This window comes from Heteronotia binoei, chromosome 21 (genome assembly GCF_032191835.1).
Source record: "Heteronotia binoei isolate CCM8104 ecotype False Entrance Well chromosome 21, APGP_CSIRO_Hbin_v1, whole genome shotgun sequence".
Lineage (NCBI taxonomy): Eukaryota > Metazoa > Chordata > Lepidosauria > Squamata > Gekkonidae > Heteronotia > Heteronotia binoei.
This window is the reverse complement of record NC_083243.1, coordinates 173,905,050-173,925,412: the sequence shown is the minus strand read 5'-3', so window position 1 is coordinate 173,925,412 and position 20,363 is coordinate 173,905,050. Positions and strand designations below refer to the sequence as shown.

The 20,363-nt window shown below is 44.5% G+C and overlaps 1 protein-coding gene across 1 annotated transcript in view; it reads right to left on the bottom strand.

Annotated features, from left to right (window-relative positions):
• The window catches only part of CHPF (chondroitin polymerizing factor), a 33,341-nt gene extending 21,544 nt beyond the window's left edge, over positions 1–11,797 (bottom strand). The window contains exons 1-3 of the mRNA XM_060261476.1: positions 11,052–11,797; positions 2,723–3,287; positions 972–1,154 (exon numbers count right to left, since the gene is read on the bottom strand). Of these exons, the coding sequence (XP_060117459.1) occupies positions 972–1,154; positions 2,723–3,287; positions 11,052–11,350 (1,047 nt within the window). The 5' untranslated portion in view covers positions 11,351–11,797. The remainder of the gene's footprint in view (positions 1–971; positions 1,155–2,722; positions 3,288–11,051) is intronic.
• Between the last annotated feature and the right edge of the window lie 8,566 nt (positions 11,798–20,363).

Sequence of the window (20,363 nt, the reverse complement as noted above, 5' to 3'; positions counted from 1 at the left end):
GCGAGGAAAGGTCAAGGAGGGAGGCCCTCTCTTTCTCTCTGGCTCATGCAAGCAAGCTTCTCTCTGCTCCTGTCCTGCAGGCACACAAGCTGTGTTTCAGGGAGGAGGAGGGGAGGGGGAAGGCAGCATAAGAACATAAGAGAAGCCATGTTGGATCAAGCCAATGGCCCATCCAGTCCAACATTCTGTGTCACACAGTGGCCAAAAATTTTATATATATATATATATATATACACATACACACACTGTGGCTAATAGCCACTGATGGACCTCTGCTCCATATTTTTATCTAACCCCCTCTTGAAGCTGTCTATGCTTCTAGCTGCCACCACCTCCTGTGGCAGTGAATTCCACATGTTAATCACCCTTTGGGTGAAGAAATACTTCCTTTTATCCATTTTCACCTGACTGTTCAGCAATTTCATCGAATGCCCACGAGTTCTTGTACTGTGAGAAAGGGAGAAAAGAACTTCTTTCTCTACTTTCTTCATCCCATGCATTATCTTGTAAACCTCTATCATGTCACCCCGCAGTCGACATTTCTCCAAGCTAAAGAGCCCCAAGCGTTTTAACCTTTCTTCACAGGGAAAATGTTCCAACCCTTTAATCATTCTAGTTGCCCTTTTCTGAACTTTTTCCAATGCTATAATATCCTTTTTTGAGGTGCGGTGACCAGAATTGCACACAGCATTCCAAATGAGACTGCAGCATCGATTTATACAGGGGTATTATGATACTGGCTGATTGTTTTCAATTCCCTTCCTAATAATTCCCAGTATGGCGTTGGCCTTTTTTACTGCAATCGCACACTGTCTTGACATTTTCAGGGAGTTATCTACCATGATCAGCATGCTGATCGCCACTCAATAGGGGGCACTGCAGATTTAACAGACCCTATGTGCTCCCCTACTGGCTATGGCCCTGATGTCCAGACCTTATTCGTTCCCCATGTCACCTCTTACATTCCTTACCTGAAGCTGCTGTATTTCCTGATAAGTGTGTTCCAGCTCCACATGTGCAAAATGTCTGTGTAGCCGGTATATCTGTACAGGGTCCAACACTGGATGTACCGTGAATGCAGCATCAAACCGTGGGTCACTCTCCTTCTCGGGATCAGTGTTCTTTCCAAGCTCAAAATAGTGGTAATGAAGGCCCTGGGAGGAGTACAAAGACAAGAGAATCAAGCCAATTAACGTCATTCAGGCACGTACATGCTCTAATGTGCAGTCTGGTATCCTCCTCTAGTTGTCACCAAAAAAAAGCCCACTAAAATTTCTGAATGCAGGCTCAGTTTTCATCTGGAGAGCAAGAGTAATCAAGAATTCATCTTGCAACATATTGTTTTGTGTAGTCTTATGAGATCTCTGCAATTCCCTCCACTCGGGGACAGGGCAGACGCAGTCTCTCCTCTCTTTGCAGAAGAGAGTGAAAATTGTACCTTTAGCAGTTCAATCGAAGTAAGTTTGTTTGACTTGCTTATTCTGATGCTCACCCTGCTGTTGCTGCTTGGTTGGGATCCTTGTTTGCAGGCTGTAGGTTACCTACAAGTTGGTTCTGACTCAAAAAAGGTCCATAAATATATTACATACATAAAAAGCCTAGATGAAACCAGGGTTCCTAACATACAGTCTTCCCAAATTGCTTTGCCCCTTCTCCAAACATACACTGTTAAAACATTTTCTCTCTGTGCACCAGGTACTAAACAGAACTCATTTGCCTTGCCTGAGAAGTAGTTATAGGCTTAGTTAGTTGGGGGAATGAGGAGGAGGGAAAAACAGGGGTATATCATTCAGGTTCCACTTGCTACCATACAGGCCATACTGGTTTGACTCCTACAACATCATTCCCCTCACACTTCTCTCCAGGTTCTTCCACTGCGATGCTCACTTTCTCTGCTGCTAGCACTTCCCTGTGTGCAAGATCAAAAGTTTCCAAGGAACCCTTACACAAGCGGAAGTGCTAGCAACAGAGGATGCAAGCACTGCAGCCTTCACATTGGCCAAGAGGTGTGCAAGGGGAATGACATCATAAGATTCAAGCTGCTATTCACTAAATTTGGTCCAGAAGAGTTAAAAATGGCCAGGAGAGCAGCAAAAAGTCTATCATGTTTCAAGGATACCAAACTTAAATGATTAACATCACTGAAACACTTTGGAAAGGTAAAAACTATCATCCCCATCACTCAGAAGGCTGTGTTAAATTCCCTATGTCCAGTTGGGCTCTGGAAAAATCAAAGTTATCAGCACATTTGTTAAGATCCCAGACAGAAGAGTGATTTCCATGCAGTCAATGAAGCTGCTTGTGACATTTCCCCCTACATGGAATAAATTTAATCCCTGCAAAATAAACATGCAGTTTCCTTATGAAGCTGCACACAAGCACACGCTTCCCCCTATTTATACAGAGGTTATCTCCTTGAAGGAAAAAGTCACAAGTGAAGAAATCTTCAGCAAGAGAGGGGAGAGGTAGGGGAGCATATACAGAGGTTATCTCCATGAAGGAAAAAGTCACAAGTGAAGAAATCTTCAGCAAGAGAGGGGAGAGGTAGGGGAGCATATACAGAGGTTATCTCCATGAAGGAAAAAGCCACATGTGAAGAAATCTTCAGCAAGAGAGGGGAGAGGTATGGGAGCATATACAGAGGTTATCTCCATGAAGGAAAAAGTCACATGTGAAGAAATCTTCAGCAAGAGAGGGGAGAGGTACGGGAGCAAAGCCTCACCTCATGCTCTGCCACACAGTCAACACCTGTGTAGTCAATGATGCAGCGCCCCAACCACTCATCAGGCCGGGCACTCAGGATGTCATTTCGGCAGCTTTCCAAATGAGGCTGCAAGCGCAGCAGCAGGGCCCGGGAGAGCAGGTATCCAAAGCCCCCGTAGCAGTATCGTCCTTGAGTGTCCCCACCAATGAACTCCTCAGGCCGACCCATGTACAGCAGAGTGTCGATGCTGAGGTGAGAAGCCAAGCGGTTGACACGGTGTGCCTCTGTGTAGGTGTCATCCTGCACCAGGAAAACCCAGTCGAAGTCAGCCATGTAATGGTCCAGCACATACTTGACTGTTTGGTACATGTTCCAGATGGGCCTCTCATCACCATGCGTCACTACCATCATGCCATGTGGCACCTTGCGCCCGCGGGTGCCTGTGAAATAGACCAGACGCTCCAATCGGTGGCCCAGCGTGCGATTCACTGCCACAGCCAGAGAGTGCAATGTGTTCTTCGAGGTCAACACGCCTACGAAAAGGCGCTGTCGCATGCCAAGCTCCGTGCTGATATATCGAGTCCTTTGGGAATGGAAAGAGCAGCCACAAAAAAGAGAGAGAAGGTGAAACAGCTAAGCAGTGGGAAAACAGTCCCTTCTTCATCATCTATATGCCCTACCTATTGAGAAAGGGTATCAGCCCTACATTTCCGTGCATACTAGTCCCCAACCCTCCGCTAAATATCTGAGGACAGAGAAACTTTGGGTCTATTTGCACATACCTGTGGGTGGCACGGGGGTGACTTTCCTGTAGTACGTATTAATCACCATCTATCTAATCAGATGGAAATGACAACTGGGTAGGATAGATCCAGACAGTTCTTATATCCACAACTATAGGAAAGCAGCTGTGTGCATGAGTAAGATAAAGAATTTAGCCACAACTAAGGCATGAACATGCACGTGGCTCACCTTTTCTTCACCTTGATTCTCTCTTCCCTGTGGAGTCTCTCCTCGGTGTCATATTTCAGACTGTAGGCTCTTGTGAGCAAGGATCTCACTTTTTTTCTCTCATGCTACCCTGAAGGCATACTACTGCCATTTACTGTACTACATAAATGACAGCGGCCCTATGTATGTTCTTCGAATATGCTAGAGGTGTTCCGACATGCTGAGCATTTTAAAAATGTTCAGCCCATATTTGTTTCAGTGATCAGCACATTATAACTCTACAGGAAATATATTGCCACATTTGCAATTATGAATTACAATGATGCACCAAGGCATGATGAAAATGCTGTCCTCTCTCAGAAGAAACATGTATATCAATGGAGCCAAGTTGGAGCGGGGGGGGGGGAGAATAAAACCCCTCGTGTTCAAGCACCTAGAGGTTTCAAAGATTAAATGGTTTCAAGAGAGCTGGTAAATAAAAGTGGGTACCGGTTCTCTCTTTTAGGAAAAATACATTTGGGAATTCTGTCGATATAGAACATGGGGCAGGGAGAAACACCACCAAAAGGGATCACAGGTGTGCCAGCTCTTAGTCCCCGATATCTGATCATGGTTAGCAACAGCCTGAAACCCATTTCTTAATTAGTAATTAAGTTTGTTTGTTTTAAACCAGAGGACTGCCCAATGATGTAAGGATTCCAGAATTTCATATGCAGTCCGAGCCAGGCAGACCCACATAGCAGCCAAAAGGGGCATCATACTAAAATGCTAAAGGAAAATGGGGAAAACAAAAATACTAGTCCAGCTTGAGATAAAATGTCTGGGGCCAGTGGAACAAATGAGTAAAGACACGAACACTCTGCAGTTATTCTAGACCTCCCCATCCCAAATTCTGAAAGCCCCCTTACATGACATTATAAAGGCACAGTCACAAATCCCAGATTTCTCTCTCTCTTCTTCCCACGTCACTATTTCCAAACAGAAGATCTGAACATATTTCCAAGTTCCAGGAGGCAGAACAGTTCTCAGGAAGGCCTGATACCACCTATGTTATCCATTCCACCATAACGGCCCAGTGCAATCTCTAAGATAGACAGAATGACTTGTTCAAGATTCATTTTGTATTCTGAAAGACTGCCAAGAACTTTTGATGTCACAATTACACTAAAACTCAGCATTAAAAAAATTGAGAGATACCAGAAGGCAGCCACAACAGACAGATTGACCTGCCCTGGACTGAATCCTTCCAGGCCAGCTATGAAGCTTCTAACACTGAATGGCCCCTAAAGAGCTAATAATCATCTCACTGAGTCCCAAGAGAGAGCAGCAATCATGTGCAGCTCATGAGAGAGCCAGTTTGGTGTAGTGGTTAAGTGTGTGGACTCTTATCTGGGAGAACCGGGTTTGATTCCTCACTCCTCCACTTGCACCTGCTGGCATGGCCTTGGGTCAGCCATAGCCCTGGCAGAGGTTGTCCTTGAAAGGGCAGCTGCTGGGAGAGCCCTCTCAGCCCCATCCACCTCACAGGGTGTCTGTTGTGGGGGAGGAAGGTAAAGGAGATTGTGAGCCGCTCTGAGACTCTTCGGAGTGGAGGGCGGGATATAAATCCAATATCATCTTCTTCTTCTTCTATGAGAGGAAGGGGGAGTTAATATCAGAACTCCAGAGTCTAAGGAGGAATTAGGCCTCAATGTCTAAATAGCTACCAAGGAGAGATGCAAACACAATTTATAACCACCACCACCACCCAAATTAGGTCTTAGGTCAGTCAGAGGAATAGGATGAGATGCACCAGTCAAACTAGGGGAAGGAGATTTATGTGGCTCATAGTGATGTTACAGTGGGGATTGGGAGGCAGCTGGCCTGTCACTTCCAATTACTTTCAGGTTTTAATTATTCAAATACAGCAGGAAATCATTTCTCCTGCCCACCCCCATCCCTAACCTCACTCTAAACACTAGGCTCATTCAGCCCCTCTACTTCCTGCCCATCCTACCCACCTACTCCCTCTGTGAAACAACGCTGCTCATTCAGTTCCTCATCCCTGGGCCCCAAATTCCTAACGCTGGTTTTCAGCCAGCCGGCAGATGTTGACAACTCAGCACAGCTTTAAAAAAGAGATGCGGAGAAGCCTGGAGACAGGACCATAAGACAGATGGAAAATTAAACTGGCCTTTCCTCCACACACAAGCACCAGGAAGAGCTCAGGGAACAGATACAAGACTGGTGCTCTCAGAATAACAATGTTCCTACAAACCTGAGAAATGTGATACCAGAAAAGGTGGGGGGGGGGGGGGAGACACTGAGAATAAGCTACGAAACTAATTTGTTAAAGATAAGAGCTTGACAATGCAAAGCCTTTTAAGAGGCAGGACAATTCCTCAAAAACCAACACAGCTAGCGATAAACGTAACACTCATAACTTTCAGATTGCCAGAGGGTAGCAACCATAGGACTCATATGTGGATTGAGGAGACAGACACCCCCCATACACAGTCAGACTAATTAGAGCTTTCTTAATGAAAGGCAGCAAGGAACTGGGTAGCTGGTAAAAGGGGCATGTGCAAATAAGAGTAAGTCTACTAAACTGGGCGTCTCTCACACACGCTCATTCCTATCTCTGAGGAGGACACAGCTCATCCTGACACTGTTTCCTCCCCTGTCAAAGCTTTGTGTCAACCTGGGCCTCTGGAACAAACACTATATCAAAAGAGGGGGGGGGGGGAGTTTCCTGACTAGTTTTGCACAGTAAGCATGGGAGTGGGGGGGGGGGCGGGGGAGAGGGACACTTCCCTTCCCTAGAGTACTTTCCACATTCTGATTGGTAAATTACACTGTTAAACTAAGGACACGAAAATCTACAGCAAAGATGTTCCTGAACATGTTTAATCACAGACTAAGCAGAATGACCTCAAAATGTAAGAGCAGATAAGATAAGCGGCAGACTCTTTAGTGACGTGAACAAGCTGGGCCTAGAGATATGATTCAGTAAACCCAAACGTAACCTTTAGAGCAGACAAAGAGAGACATATACCCTTTTATTAAACACACTTGCTTAGAAAGTCCGCTGCCTGGACTTCAGCAATCCATAAAGCATTACTGAAGGACAGAGGGCTGCCCTCTCCCTTCTTCACACCTTCTGTCACCGCCATCACATCCTTCTTGGGCTGGGAAGTGGTGTGTGTGCGCACAAAGGCCCAGCAACGACTATACTACTTAAGACTCTTAAGATCACTACAACTGTCAGGGAGTCTGCTGGTTGCCTTTTATCGTAGTTCCATTGAGAGCATTTTATCTTATTGCCTCTGCGCGTGGTTTGGGAGCTGCACGGAAGCAGAGAGAAGGGTGCTCCAAAGAGTGACGAGAAGAGCACAAAAGATTTGTGGATGTTCTCTCCCCTCATTGGTGGATCTGTATAATATGGTATGTAAAAGGAAGATACAAATGATCCTAAGGGACCCTTCACATCTGGGCCATTTGCTATTTGAGATCTTACCGTCAGGTAGACGATATAGAGTGTTGAAGGCTAGGACAAACAGATTTAAAGACAGTTTCTATCCAAGTGCTGTGGTTAGGCTAAATGCAGGGTTATGAAGGATTGTCTGTTTTAGATATATTTAAATGGTTTAAATGGTTTTATGAATGTTTATCTGTTTTAGATGTATTTAAATGGTTTGAATGGTTTAAATGGTTTTAGATGTATTTAAATGGTATGAATATGAATATGTGTGTTTGATGTGTTGGTATGTTTTGTGGAAGAGCACCTCATTTCATTGCTCTCTTTTTGTTGAGAACAATGACAATAAATTTATCTATCTATCTATCTGAGGAATCAGCGGTGATAAGATCTGTGGGATCATTACACCCCCCCCCTTAGACCTTGGAGCCCAGTGGAGAACTCCCGCTACACTGCATCATACTTCACAGACAGCTCTTTGCACTACCTTTCATAGCCAAGGTAAGCCAAAATGATATGAGCAGGTTCCAGCTCACTTTCCCCATTCCCTACATTGATGGAAGCAGATGGTTCAGTAGGGACAGCTACTGATTTGCGCGCGTAGTCTGACACAGCAAATGCCATGTTACCTGCCACTGAAAACATCAGCTGGGGACAACTATTCACTCAAGTGAGTGGCAAATTAGAAAGTTTAAGTGAGTTTAAGACTGAAGTCAGGGTGTGACCGAGTTCCAGTTACCTCCACTGCTGGTTGCATATTTTAGTGCTAAACTGGAAACATAGGAAACCATTCTCATAGAAGAAGTACAAAGCTATATAATAATCTCCCATTTCACCAGCACCAAACACACTTGATCATTAATTTTCTGCCTGCAGTTTGAACAAAGAAACACCAGCAGAAACCTCTCATGGTTTGTAGGTGTTGGTGAGCTAAATCAGTATGCCAAATATCTGAAAAATCATTTCTCAACTTGCCTTAAAAGCCAACTCACATAGCCATGTTTGCACAGTGACTATTATCGTTAGTTTAGATTGAACAGATTTATATTAATGCAAATATTCTTTACCACCAGGATTCTCATGCATTATGAATTTGCATGTGTCTTTACCATGTATGGTGTCCCTCACAGCTGCAGATACACATGCAAAAAGAGCCATGGAACTACTATACAGTAGTGCCAGTGCCCTGCACAAACTGCTGAAAAGGACATTCAGTTGTCATATTATGTGCTTGTATGCATAGTGGGATGGGCTACCTATGCAACAAGCCCTAGTCTCTCAAGTATATCCACCCTCTGTACCACTTTAAAGGAAATATTTGTGAGAGCATGATAAATCAGGATGTAAGAGCATGGTAGAGCACAAGAATGACTACAACACCATGCAATTCACACTATTCCACTAGAAATGGAATACACTATTCTGGACGGGACTTCTGCTGAAGAAGCAGGTTTGCAGTCTGGATGCAAGTTTAACTATGGAGGTACTGGCCTGGCCAATTTTGACTGGTCTGCCAGCAGCAGTCCTTCCTGGAGAAGCACAATTGGGTCACACGTACTCATCACTTACATCCAACCTAGATTATTTTAGTACAGTCTGCATACGACTGCCTTTAAAGATTGTTCTGGAATGTTGTGGCAAGGTTGTTCATTACAGCAATGTACATGAAATACATCATACCAATTATGAATGGCTGTTTACCAGTTTACTATAGCTGCCAATTTGCTTCTGGGATCAATTTAGAATACAGCTGCATATGTAAAACCCTACACAGCCTAAGAGTAACATATTTAAAATATCTGCCAGTCAGTTATGATCTGGCATTCAGGCACGTGTGCCCCAGATTTTTGAGATGTGACCACCAGAGCTGGGATCTTTTCTGTCACAAAGCCCCACTTTTTCATTTTATTTGCCTAGCACCTGAGCATCTAAATTATTTTGTTCCCAGGCTGGTAGAAATTTCCCCCTTTCCCACTATTTGCCTAATTGTAATGCTCCTCCCAATTTTTTTCTTGCTTAGAACATTTTTAATTGACTATTCAATTTTTTAGCTAGATCTGTACATTGAAAATACTAGCTTTTCTGATGCTGATAGTGTGCAGCTGCTTTATAGATGATTTTTTTAAAAAAATGCATACTACTTCAAGTATGTTATTATTACAGGTTGATTTTTGTAACCATTTTTTATCTAAGAAGCATTGTGGACTTTTAAAGCAGGAACACAAGATTTAAGACTTTGGGCTGGCAAAAAGGCGACAGACTGAAAAGCAAAAGTATTTCTAGAAGGTACGGTATTTTTGCTAATGGACTACCACAATGCATACATACCAGGTATTGCTGCAGTGGAGGGAATTGTTTTAATACAAGAGAAGATACACATTTTAGTTTTGGAAAAGGGAAGCCTGCAAAACTGCAAAACATACAAATATTTCCTAATTTTAGAGCACTGCTAAGGGTGGCAGGAAAAGCAGCGAAAGGTCATGCTACTGTTCAAGATTTCTTCTTTTTTAACATTACATGAGGACTCCTGTATGCTTTAATGCCCAGCCCCTAAATAAATGTTACCTACCTTAAATATAAAACACTTGACAAAGCACTGACCAGCTGAATGGAAGTGCTTTGGAAGGGGAAGAAACTTTAACCAGCTTGGGGGGGAAACCCCACACTTGCAACAGAAGCACTCCTCTGACAACACTTAATTCCCACTGCCCTCCTATAATCACATAATCATTGCTCAGAAGTCCTCTGGAGAAGCTCTCAGGAGCCAAAGAAGCAGCTGTGTGAGTCAGCCCTTAGTAGATAAGTCATCTATCCAGACCACTCTAGAGGAACTAATACAGACATCCTTAGTGAATAGTACTAGCAGTCATCACCATACTTCCAAACTCAGCCTTCCTCTGTGAAAAGGAAAGTATTTGTACTGAGCAACTACAGCAAAAGCTCATAAAAAGAGAAATGAGTGGGGCAGTGGGAATGGGATTCAGAGATTCCATAATGCTCACTACCTCTCTGCCAGGGAACAGCTATGCAGAAAATTTATTCCATAACTAGATATGTTCCTTCTCTACAAGACATATAATCAACCACCCTTAAATGGGATTCAGAATTCTCTTAGGGCACAACCTCCAGGATTGTGTAGGGATTTAAGAATCAGAAAAGGAGATCTAGATTAATATCCTCACTGCTATGGAATCTTGCAAGATGACCTTGGGCCAGTTGAGCACTTGCAGCCTAACCTACCTCACAGGGTTGTTATGATAAAGCTGAGGCAAGGAGAACAATGTAAGCTGCTTTGGGTCCCCACTATGGAGAAAGACAGAACATAAATGAAGTAAATAAATAAATAAAACTATCACTGGAACATCTACAGCCAAAGAATTGTGGACTGTGTACTTCTGTGCTAAGCTTAACTTACACTGATGGAATTGTTGATCACACATAGGGAGAGGTTTGACTTCAGATCTGGGAGGCACATGACTCCACGTTCCTCCTATACCAGGGATTCACTGGGCAGTCTTGGCTAAGTCACCACCACTCCCCTTTAGCTCATCTACCTCACAGGGTTATTGTGAGAGTGAACACAATCCTATGGTACATAGCACTAATGTTATTCAGTCGGCTGAAGTGAATGGCAATGTGCAAATGCTTCTGCAGGCAGCCTTTGTATGAACTCATAAATAGGCACCATGATGTTGTAAAGTCACACACTGAAACCCAGCAGGATACCAAAACAATTACAGGTGGCCTCCTCAGTTCTGGGTACATTAAGAGCAGCGTATCAAAGTTGCTCAAGTCCAAAAACTAAGGTGACATCAATTACACTGGAGCACCACGCTAGAAAGGGATTGAAGGACATCTTGCAGGCCTCAACTATTTCCCATACCTTGTGCCCCCACCTGCATCTACCCACCCACTTCAGGCTTTTTTCCCCATAGTTACCTGATAGTTTTCTTAGCAGCCTTGCCTGGGTTTGGAGGCTTGTAGGGCAGGACACGGGGCTCCCAATTCTGCTCAGGCTCCGTGCCCAATCCCCCAGGCACAGAATTGGGCTTGCGGGCAGCATTACCCTGACCTTGCTGCTGTTGCTCCAAGTCCCCATCTCGTAGGCTTCCCTGGCTGGGCCCACATGGCTCCTCCACCCAGGTCACACTGAGGAGGCTGAGTGTGAAACCTAGAGACACCCCAACCACCACAGGCCCCACAGGGCGGAGGAGTGACAGAACCAAGGAGAAGCGCATGGCACCGCACGGGAGGGGGGGGAAGGACGGGGCGCAAAGGGGAAGAAAGCAAGGCAGAGGGCAAGATATGGGGCGGAGGGGAGGGAACAACACAGCTGTGGGGAAGGAAACTAAGGAGCCGGGAGGACCCCACGTGAGGGGGGCAGAAGCCACCAGAGGCGGGGAGAACAGCTAGCAGGAGGCTATGAAGACGGCCCCACAGGTGAGGGGGGAACCTGGAACCGGCTTCAGGTGCGGGTGGGAAAGGGGCGGCTGCTGCCTGGCAACGGAGGGGGCGTGCTCGGCCCAGTTCTAGAACTGTTGGGGAGCGTGCTGATCCAGCCGATGCGTCCAGCCCCGGAAGGGGGCTCCGTCCTGCTCTCGCGGGAGTGAGGGGAGGGAGAGGGAAAGGCGTCACTCCCGCTTCTCCTGAGGAACAGCCTCCGGCGCCGTCCTACGTGTCACCCCGCGCGGCTCCGCCCCCTCAGCCGGACGTCACCCGCCTCGCTACGCCCCCTTCCCGGCGCGGCCAATCGTTTTTCAAAGATGCGCTTTCGTCACTACTGGGCTGGGATTTTTTTTTTTGACGACAAGTGCTGTGCAAGGAGGAGTCCTCTTGGGTCACTGGCTGCTAAACGGGGCTAGGGGGTGCGGGGCCCAGAATCGTCTGGAGGGACGGTGGCTCAGTGGTAGAGCATCTGCTTGGGAAGCAGAAGGTCCCAGGTTCAATCCCCGGCATCTCCCAAAAAGGGTCCAGGCAAATAGGTGTGAAAAACCTCAGCTTGAGAACCTGGAGAGTAGGGGAGGGACGGTGGCTCAGTGGTAGAGCATCTGCTTGGGAAGCAGAAGGTCCCAGGTTCAATCCCCGGCATCTCCAAAAAAGGGTCCAGGCAAAGAGGTGTGAAAAACCTCAGTTTGAGACCCTGGAGAGCAGGGGAGGGACAATGGCTCAGTGGTAGAGCATCTGCTTGGGAAGCAGAAGGTCCCAGGTTCAATCCCCGGCATCTCCAACTAAAAAGGGTCCAGGCAAATAGGTGTGAAAAACCTCAGCTTGAGACCCTGGAGAGCCGCTGCCAGTCTGAGAAGACAATACTGACTTTGATGGACCAAAGGTCTGATTCAGTATAAGGCAGCTTCATATGTTCATATGGCTGCCGCCTGGTGCTATAAAGGCGATCACATTGAAATCACTATACCTTGTAGGGCTTGGAGTTTAAACTTGGATATAAGGAAGTTAGCTGGAAGTTATTCTCAGCCTAACCTACCTCAAAGGGTTCTTGTGAGAAAATGGAGGAGGGAAGAATGATGTTCTAAACTGTTCTGAGGCCCCACTGGGGATGCACTTGCGTCTGCAATCTAAAGTGGTATGGCATAGCCTCCCTAACAGGTAACCCTGGCATTAATTGAAATAGTGTTAAGAAAAATATTTGACAAACCATGTAATCATAGAATCATGGAGTTGGAAGGGATCTCCAGGGTCATCTACTCCAACCCCCTGCAGGAAACTCACAAATACCTCCCCCTAAATTCACAGGATCCACATTGCTATCAGATGGCCATCTAGCCTCTGTTTAAAAACCTCCAAGGAAGCAGAACCTGTTTTGTTTTGTGTGAATACCACTAGCTATCTGAGAGCTAGACAGACAGAACTGAAACCATTTACAAAAGGAGACTTGCTGGTTCATTTTCATTTCAGCATACAAGAGAAGTTGTCTATGCCTGGAACATTCTCGATAATCCCTCTTAAACCATGTACCAAACATATTTATTATTTCAATTTATATTCCCCTTCCCTGAAACGGGTTTAGGGCAGATTACAGTAAGGTTTAAAACATCAAATACAATTAGTTGAAAACAGCATAATTTAAATATATATCTGCATGGTTTCCAGCTGGTGCCACTGGGCTTGTAGGGATCATCAGATCTGGGCCTTATATGATGGTAACTTCAGCTTCAGTGGGGGAGGCTGAATGTTTTATTGGATGCCCACCACCTCAGCCAAAGTCCTGGTGGAACAACTCTATTTTGCAGGCCCTGCAGAATGGCAATAAGTCCCGCAGGGCCCTGATCTCAACAGGGAGCATGTTCCAACAGAGAAAGCCCTGGTCCTGATTAAGGCTAAATGGATGTCCTGTGGGTTGGGGACAACCATACTAAAGGTTTCACTGAACTCTAAATAATTCTGAGGTCGACATGTTTTCACTGATATTGTTCTCAGTCCTGCAAAACCAATAAATGCTGAGATATTCTGCTTTGTATTCTGTATGGGGTTTTTTGCTACTACAGGAGGCTAGATTGCATTCAATATTTCTTTTGCAATGAACATTTTATAGAACAGCCCTAATCAGAGTTATACCCTTCTAAAGCCAGTTAAGTCAATAGGCTTAGAAGGGTAACTCTGTTTAGGACTGTACTGTAACTCTGTTTAGGACTGTACTGTACCTTTATCTTATCTCATTCTGGACTCTCAAGATCGCTTTCCTTCTCTCTCTCTCTCTCACTCACACACACACACATCCCATACCTTTGAAAAGTATGTCGGTCGGATCTGAAACAACATATACACCTTGCTTGGCACAGAAAAACTAAGGAAAGTGGGACGCATCAGCTACTTGTTCCTATCCACATGAGTGTAGGCTGGTCATCCCAGTTTTGTTTCATGAATTGTGTTGGGGAAACCCTGCCATTTTTAAAACTACAATTATTTCCAAAAGTGTATTTCTATGAGTAGGGTTGCCAGCTCCTGGTTGGGAAATTCCTGGATATTTGGGGGGGTGGAATCTAGGGAGAGCAGGGTTTGGGGAGGGGAGGAATTTCAGTGGAGTATAATGCCATTGAGTCCACCCTCCAAAGTGATCATTTTCTCCAGGAAATTGATCTGTCACCTGGGGATCAATTGTAGTCCCAAGAGATCTCCAGCTACTACCTGTAAATTGGCAATCCTATCTATGAGCAAAATCGAACAAACTGTTTACTCTTGCATATTGTTATGATCATAAGCCTAGTGAGGCCTACCGGCTCCAGGGAAGCCTGTGTTAGAGTAGCTACATGGCCTCTATTTCCCAAGATCCTTTCTGTCCCTCTGATTGGGTGGGCAGAAGTTTTGGAGGGAAAACTTGTCCAGTGAAGGCTAGAGGGGCCTAGGAGGATAGAATAAATGGCCTAGCTACAGACAGGGAAGTGTGCTATCTGGGGAGGCTGTAATCAAGAGTTCTCTCTGAAAAGGCTGGCCTGGAGAGAGGTTGCAGCTGGAGGAGATTAAAGGAAGGGAACATTTAGCATTAAAGGAAGGGAACATTTAGTCACAGCAGGGCTGTTATTTTCTTTGCATCACCTTTACTGTTTCTAACTTTCACTGTTGGGTGAATAATTAAAACTCACTTGTTTATTCTTGAGCACTTAGAATAAAATCATCGTTATACTGCCTGGATCCTTATATCTCTTCAGTCATGGTTAACAGGTATTTGCTGAGAAGGAAAGCACAGGGGTTGGGTGGGTGCTCTGGCCCCTTTCAGACAGACCCTTACCAGAGTGGTGGCAGCCAGTAGAAGGCCCTTCCTTGTCCTCTGCTGTGTGACACATGGTTACTTCCCAAATATAGACTAAACCTGTGCTGAGGTGCTGTCCGCTCTGGGTTGTCCTTTTGAAGCATCATATATAAACTTTAGGATGTAAAAGCCTTTAAGTCTTCCATGTTTTGTTTGTGTATTAACTCTTGACAGCTGACTGACCTTCAGATGACATTGAAACTTGCATCTGAGGATAACACAAGATGTTATGCTCATCTCTGTAGAGAAAATGTAGTAATTTGCAAAGAATTCAGACAACCCATAGTAATAGCAGTGACTGAAGTTTCACTGAACACATTTAGTCATATTCTCCCAGGCCTGTTCAAGCTGTGACCCAAAAGGCCAAACACAGCCTACCAGCAATGTATGCTGGGCTGCTAGACATGAAAAAAAAAATGGTATTATTGCCTGTGTCAGACCGCAAATACAATTTGTTGTGATGTGAAATACAGTACAAGGTAGACAGGCTGCTTTTATCTTGATGGGTCACATGTTGTACACACGTGGTGTAGGTTGTAAAGGAGATTAATAAAACTGTAATTTGCACTCCATCTTTTATTTGATTCCTAGGGGATTAAGTACATGCTAACCATCACCACAAAAGCGAGATGTAAAATCTTTTTAAAAGTTGAGCATGTAATGCTAGGTACCTTCCACTTTTCATTCACACTGTTTATTTGTTCATTCTTCATTAGAGTTGTTCTCTTGCTATTTGTAGAGTAACTACCACTTTTGGATCGCACTGCTACAGCACCAACCCTAAATCAGACTTTCCCCTGCAGCCACTGTGGCCGGACCTGCCTGTCCCGCATTGGTCTTGTCAGCCACCAGCGAGCCTGCAGCAGACGTGGACTATTGCACCCTTCTTAAATCTTCGTTCGCGAAGCCAAGCCGAGAGAGAGACCACTTTTGGAGAGGTATATACATACAGAGGTATTTCTGCTTGACTTATCCCATCGCTAAGACAAAGAAAGCCTTCACTAGTGCATGCATGGGGTAGAGTTAATCTCCTGGTGCAGCAGAGTAGGTCTAAACTATCTGAGCTGATAAAGGCTAAGAGTGGGAGGGAGAGCATTTGGCAGCACGAGCAGCAGTGCCTCATCATTCCCACACATCCCCTTCCTCCTCCTCATGACACAGTGAGCAAGCAGATGGTAAGTGGGATTCAGACTTGAGCAAATTAGATGATGTGCCTGAACTGGTGGAATGACTGACCCCTGGGGAGCCAGGGATTCAAGGCTTCCCTGCCACATGACCAATCCTTTTATAATCTGAACATCACTAGATTACATACATGCCTGGCCGCACAAAGGCTATAAATTGAACAACTAGATTCTTCCCAGTTCATGGTCAGACCACAAGCTATCATTATAGTTTGTGCTACCCCTCCAGCAAGAACTCAGGCTCCAGCAAGAACTCAGGCTATCATTATAGTTTGTGCTACCCCTCCAGCAAGAACTCAGGCTCCCCCCCTCCTCCATTTTATCCTCACAACAACCCTATGAGGCAGGTTTATGTTGAAAGAGGCTGATTGCTCCAAGGTAAGTGAATTTGAATCTGGGTCTTCCCAATCCTATTCTGTCATGCTCACTAGTATATCACACTGGTATTATACCACTACATCATGGTTCTGCCTCTAAATACTGAAACCCCATGTTCTCCTTCCCAAAGATCTTTCAAAATGGAAATAATGTTTTAGGTATGTGTAGTGGTTGCTGATCCCACCCCCCGCCCCACCTCCCACACACTTACATGAAAACAGAATTATTTGATTGCAAAAGGCATAAATTTCCACGTGTACAATTTATCTTAAAAACTCACTGGGGAAACTGCTACATAAGGCAGTAAATGCGAGGCGAGATTTTTTATTTCAGCCTAACCAAGGCAAGTGACTTAATTCGATACTGGTCATAAGGTTACCATCTCTAGTAATCCTACTGAGTACTCACATGCATAGCCCGATTTATACATTCCATTTCCCATGTCTGAGAACTGTAAAGTAAAGGAATAAGGTCAGCCCAAGAGTGATTTTGAATTCCAGCTGAGCAACTTCACATTGTTTTGCTTGATATGGGTTGATCCAATATAGGCTGTTGTGTTCAATCATTCAGGAATTTGTGTATGAGGCCTGGGATTTAATAGAATCCTCTTTAAAGTCGGGCACAAATGCCATCTCCCACAGTTATGACAAAATGTCTTATGGATGAATTTCCTATCAAACATACACATCCACCATCTGCACACAACTGGCAACCTGCTGGAATAATTGGTAGCCTTTAATAGATATGCATCCTATTTAAAGGTAAGCATGCATACATATTCAATAGGAAGGAGGTGCTCTAGAACTGCACTGCTTATTGGTTCTCATATTCGTATGGGTCACATATGCTCCATTTCTTGTAAAAAGGTGCCTCGTATTCAAGACACCATATTCTGTGTACTACAGGGTACTTTCTATTATTGTTTTAAAACATTTATATCCTGCCTTTCCTCCTAAGAACCCAGGGCAATGTGTGACATATTTCTAAAAACATCTTACATAAAAGCTGACAGAAGACAAAATACACCAAAACCTCATTAAAATGGCCACTGAAACAAAACAGTTTTGTCCTACTAAAGACCAACAGCAATGTGATCCTTATTAGCTCCACGGGGAGCTTTTTCCACAGAAGTGGAGTCAGTACAGAAAAAGTTCATGAGCATCTGGTTGCCAACTGTGTCACTCTCAGGGAAGGCAACACGAACAAATTTTGATCCTAGAAGCACAGAATGCATGTGGGCTCACAGAGACTAATGCCTTTGAGATATTTGGGAAGGACCAGCACATTAAATTTGAAGCTGGAAGCACACAGGAAGCTACTGAAGCCACTTTGAAAGAGGCATAATATGATGAAAGCAATTTATCCCAGTTGGCAGTTGAATAGCTGCATTGTTAACTAGCTGCACCTTCTGGTTTGTCTTCAAGAGCAGTCTCACATCAGAGTGTGTTACAGTAGTCCAACCTAGAGGTTACAGAGGCATGGATCAGCATCACAATCTCTAGCCTTTTAACACGGTCTACTAATGACCATAAAGTAAAACTAATGCAGTCCTTCCCTGAGAGTGCCTTGATGTGGCGAGAGGGCTTGCGTGGTTCAGTGAGGCTGTAGGCTATGCCATGCAGGGCCACCCACAGCTGAGAACCCAGACAAAATGCGATCCACTGGAGAAGGAAATGGCAACTCACTCCAGTATTCTTGCCAAGAAAACCTCATGGACAGTAACAAAAGGCTAAAAGATATGATGCTGGAAGATGAGCCCCTCAGGTTGGAAGGTGCCCAATATGCTACTGGGGAAGAGCGGAGGGCAAGTCCAAGTAACCACAGAAAGAGTGAAGTGGCTGGGCCAAAGTCAAAAGGACGCTTAGCTGTGGATGTGTCTGATGGTGAGAGAACAGTCCAATGCTGCAAAGAACAATACTGCATTGGAACGTGGAATGTAAGATCTATGAATCAAGGCAAGCTGGATGTAGTCAAACAAGAGATGGCAAGACTGAACATCGACATCTTGGGAATCAGCGAACTAAAATGGACGGGAATGGGTGAATTTAACTCAAAGGATCACTACATCTATTATTGTGGGCAAAAGTCCCGTAGAAGAAATGGTGTGGGCTTTATAGTAAAAAGAGAGTGAGGCAGTAATGGGATACAATCTCAAAAAGGCAGTAATGGGATACAATCTCAAAAATGACAGAATGATCTCTGTCCATATCCAAGGCAATATCACAGTATTCAATATCAGATATTCAATATCACAGTAATCCAAGTCCAACCACTGATGCAGAAGAGGCTGAAGTGGGCCAATTCTATTAAGATCTACAACATCTTCTAGAATTCACACCCAAAAAGATGTCCTCACACCAAAAAGATGTCATCATAGGGGATTGGAATGCCAAAGTGGGAAGTCAAAAGGTAACCGGAACAACTGACAAATTTGGCCTTGGAGAACAAAATGAAGCCGGGCAAAGGCTAAGAGAGTTTTGTCAAGAGAACAAGCTGGTCATAGCGAACACTCTCTTCCAACAACCTAAAAGGCGACTCTACACATGGACATCACCTGATGGGCAACACAGAAATCAGATTGATTATATACTCTGTAGTCAAAGATGGAGAAGCTCCTTACAGTCAGCAGAAACAAGACTTGGAGCTGACTGTGGCTCAAATCATGAGCTATTCATTGCAAAATTCAGGCTTAAACTGAAGAAAACTGGGGAAGCCATTAGGCCATTCAGGTTTGACCTTGATTACATCCCTTATGAATATACAGTGGAGGTGAAGAATAGGTTTAAGGGACTAGAGTTGATAGAGTGCCTGAAGAACTATGGACGGAGGTTCGTGACATTGTACATAAGGCAGCAATCAGCACCATCCCAAAGAAAAAGAAATGCAAGAAAGCAAAGTGGCTATCTGATAAGGCTTTACAAATAGCCGAGGAAAGAAGGAAAGCGAAAGGCAAAGGTGAAAAAGAAAAATTCAACCAACTGAATGCAGATTTTCAGGAGAGCTACAGAGGCCTTCCTGAAGGAAAAATGCAAAGCAATAGAGGAAAATAACAGAATGGGAAGGACGAGATCTCTTCAAGAAAATTGGAGAAATTAAGGGAACGTTTTGTGCAAAGATGGCCATGATAAAAGACAAAAACGGTAGGGACCTAACAGAAGCAGAAGAGATCAGGAAGAGGTGGCAAGAATACACAGAAGAATTATACAAGAAGGATCTCAATGTCCTTGACAACCATGACAATGAAATCGCTGACCTTGAGCCAGACATCCTGGAGTGGGAAGTCAAATGGGCCTTAGAAAGCATTACTAACAACAAAGCGAGCGGAGATGACGGTATCTCAGTTGAGCTATTCAAAGTCCTAAAAGATGATGCCGTTAAAGTGATGCACACATTATGTCAACAAATGTGGAAAACGCAACAGTGGCCACAGGATTAGAAAAGATCAGTTTATGTTCCAATCCCAAAGAAGGGTAATGCCAAGGAATGTTCAAACTGTCACACCATTGCACTCATTTCACATGCCAGCAAGGTCATGTTAAAGATCCTACAAGCTAGGCTTCAGCAGTATGTAGATCAGGAACTACCAGAAGTTCAAGCTGGGTTTCAGAGAGGTAGAGGAACTAGAGATCAAATTGCCAACATTCACTGGATTACGGAGAAAGAACGGGAGTATCAGAAAAATATCTATTTCTGTTTCATTGACTATGCTAAAGCCTTTGATTGTGTAGATCCCAACAAACTGTGGCAAATCCTTAAAGAGATAGGAGTACCAGACCACCTCACATGTCTCCTGAGAAACTTGTATAAGGGTCAAGAAGCAACTGTCAGAACGGGATATGGAACAACTGATTGGTTTAGAATAGGAAAGGGAGTTCAACAAGGATGTATATTGTCACCCTGCTTATTTAATTTATATGCAGAGTA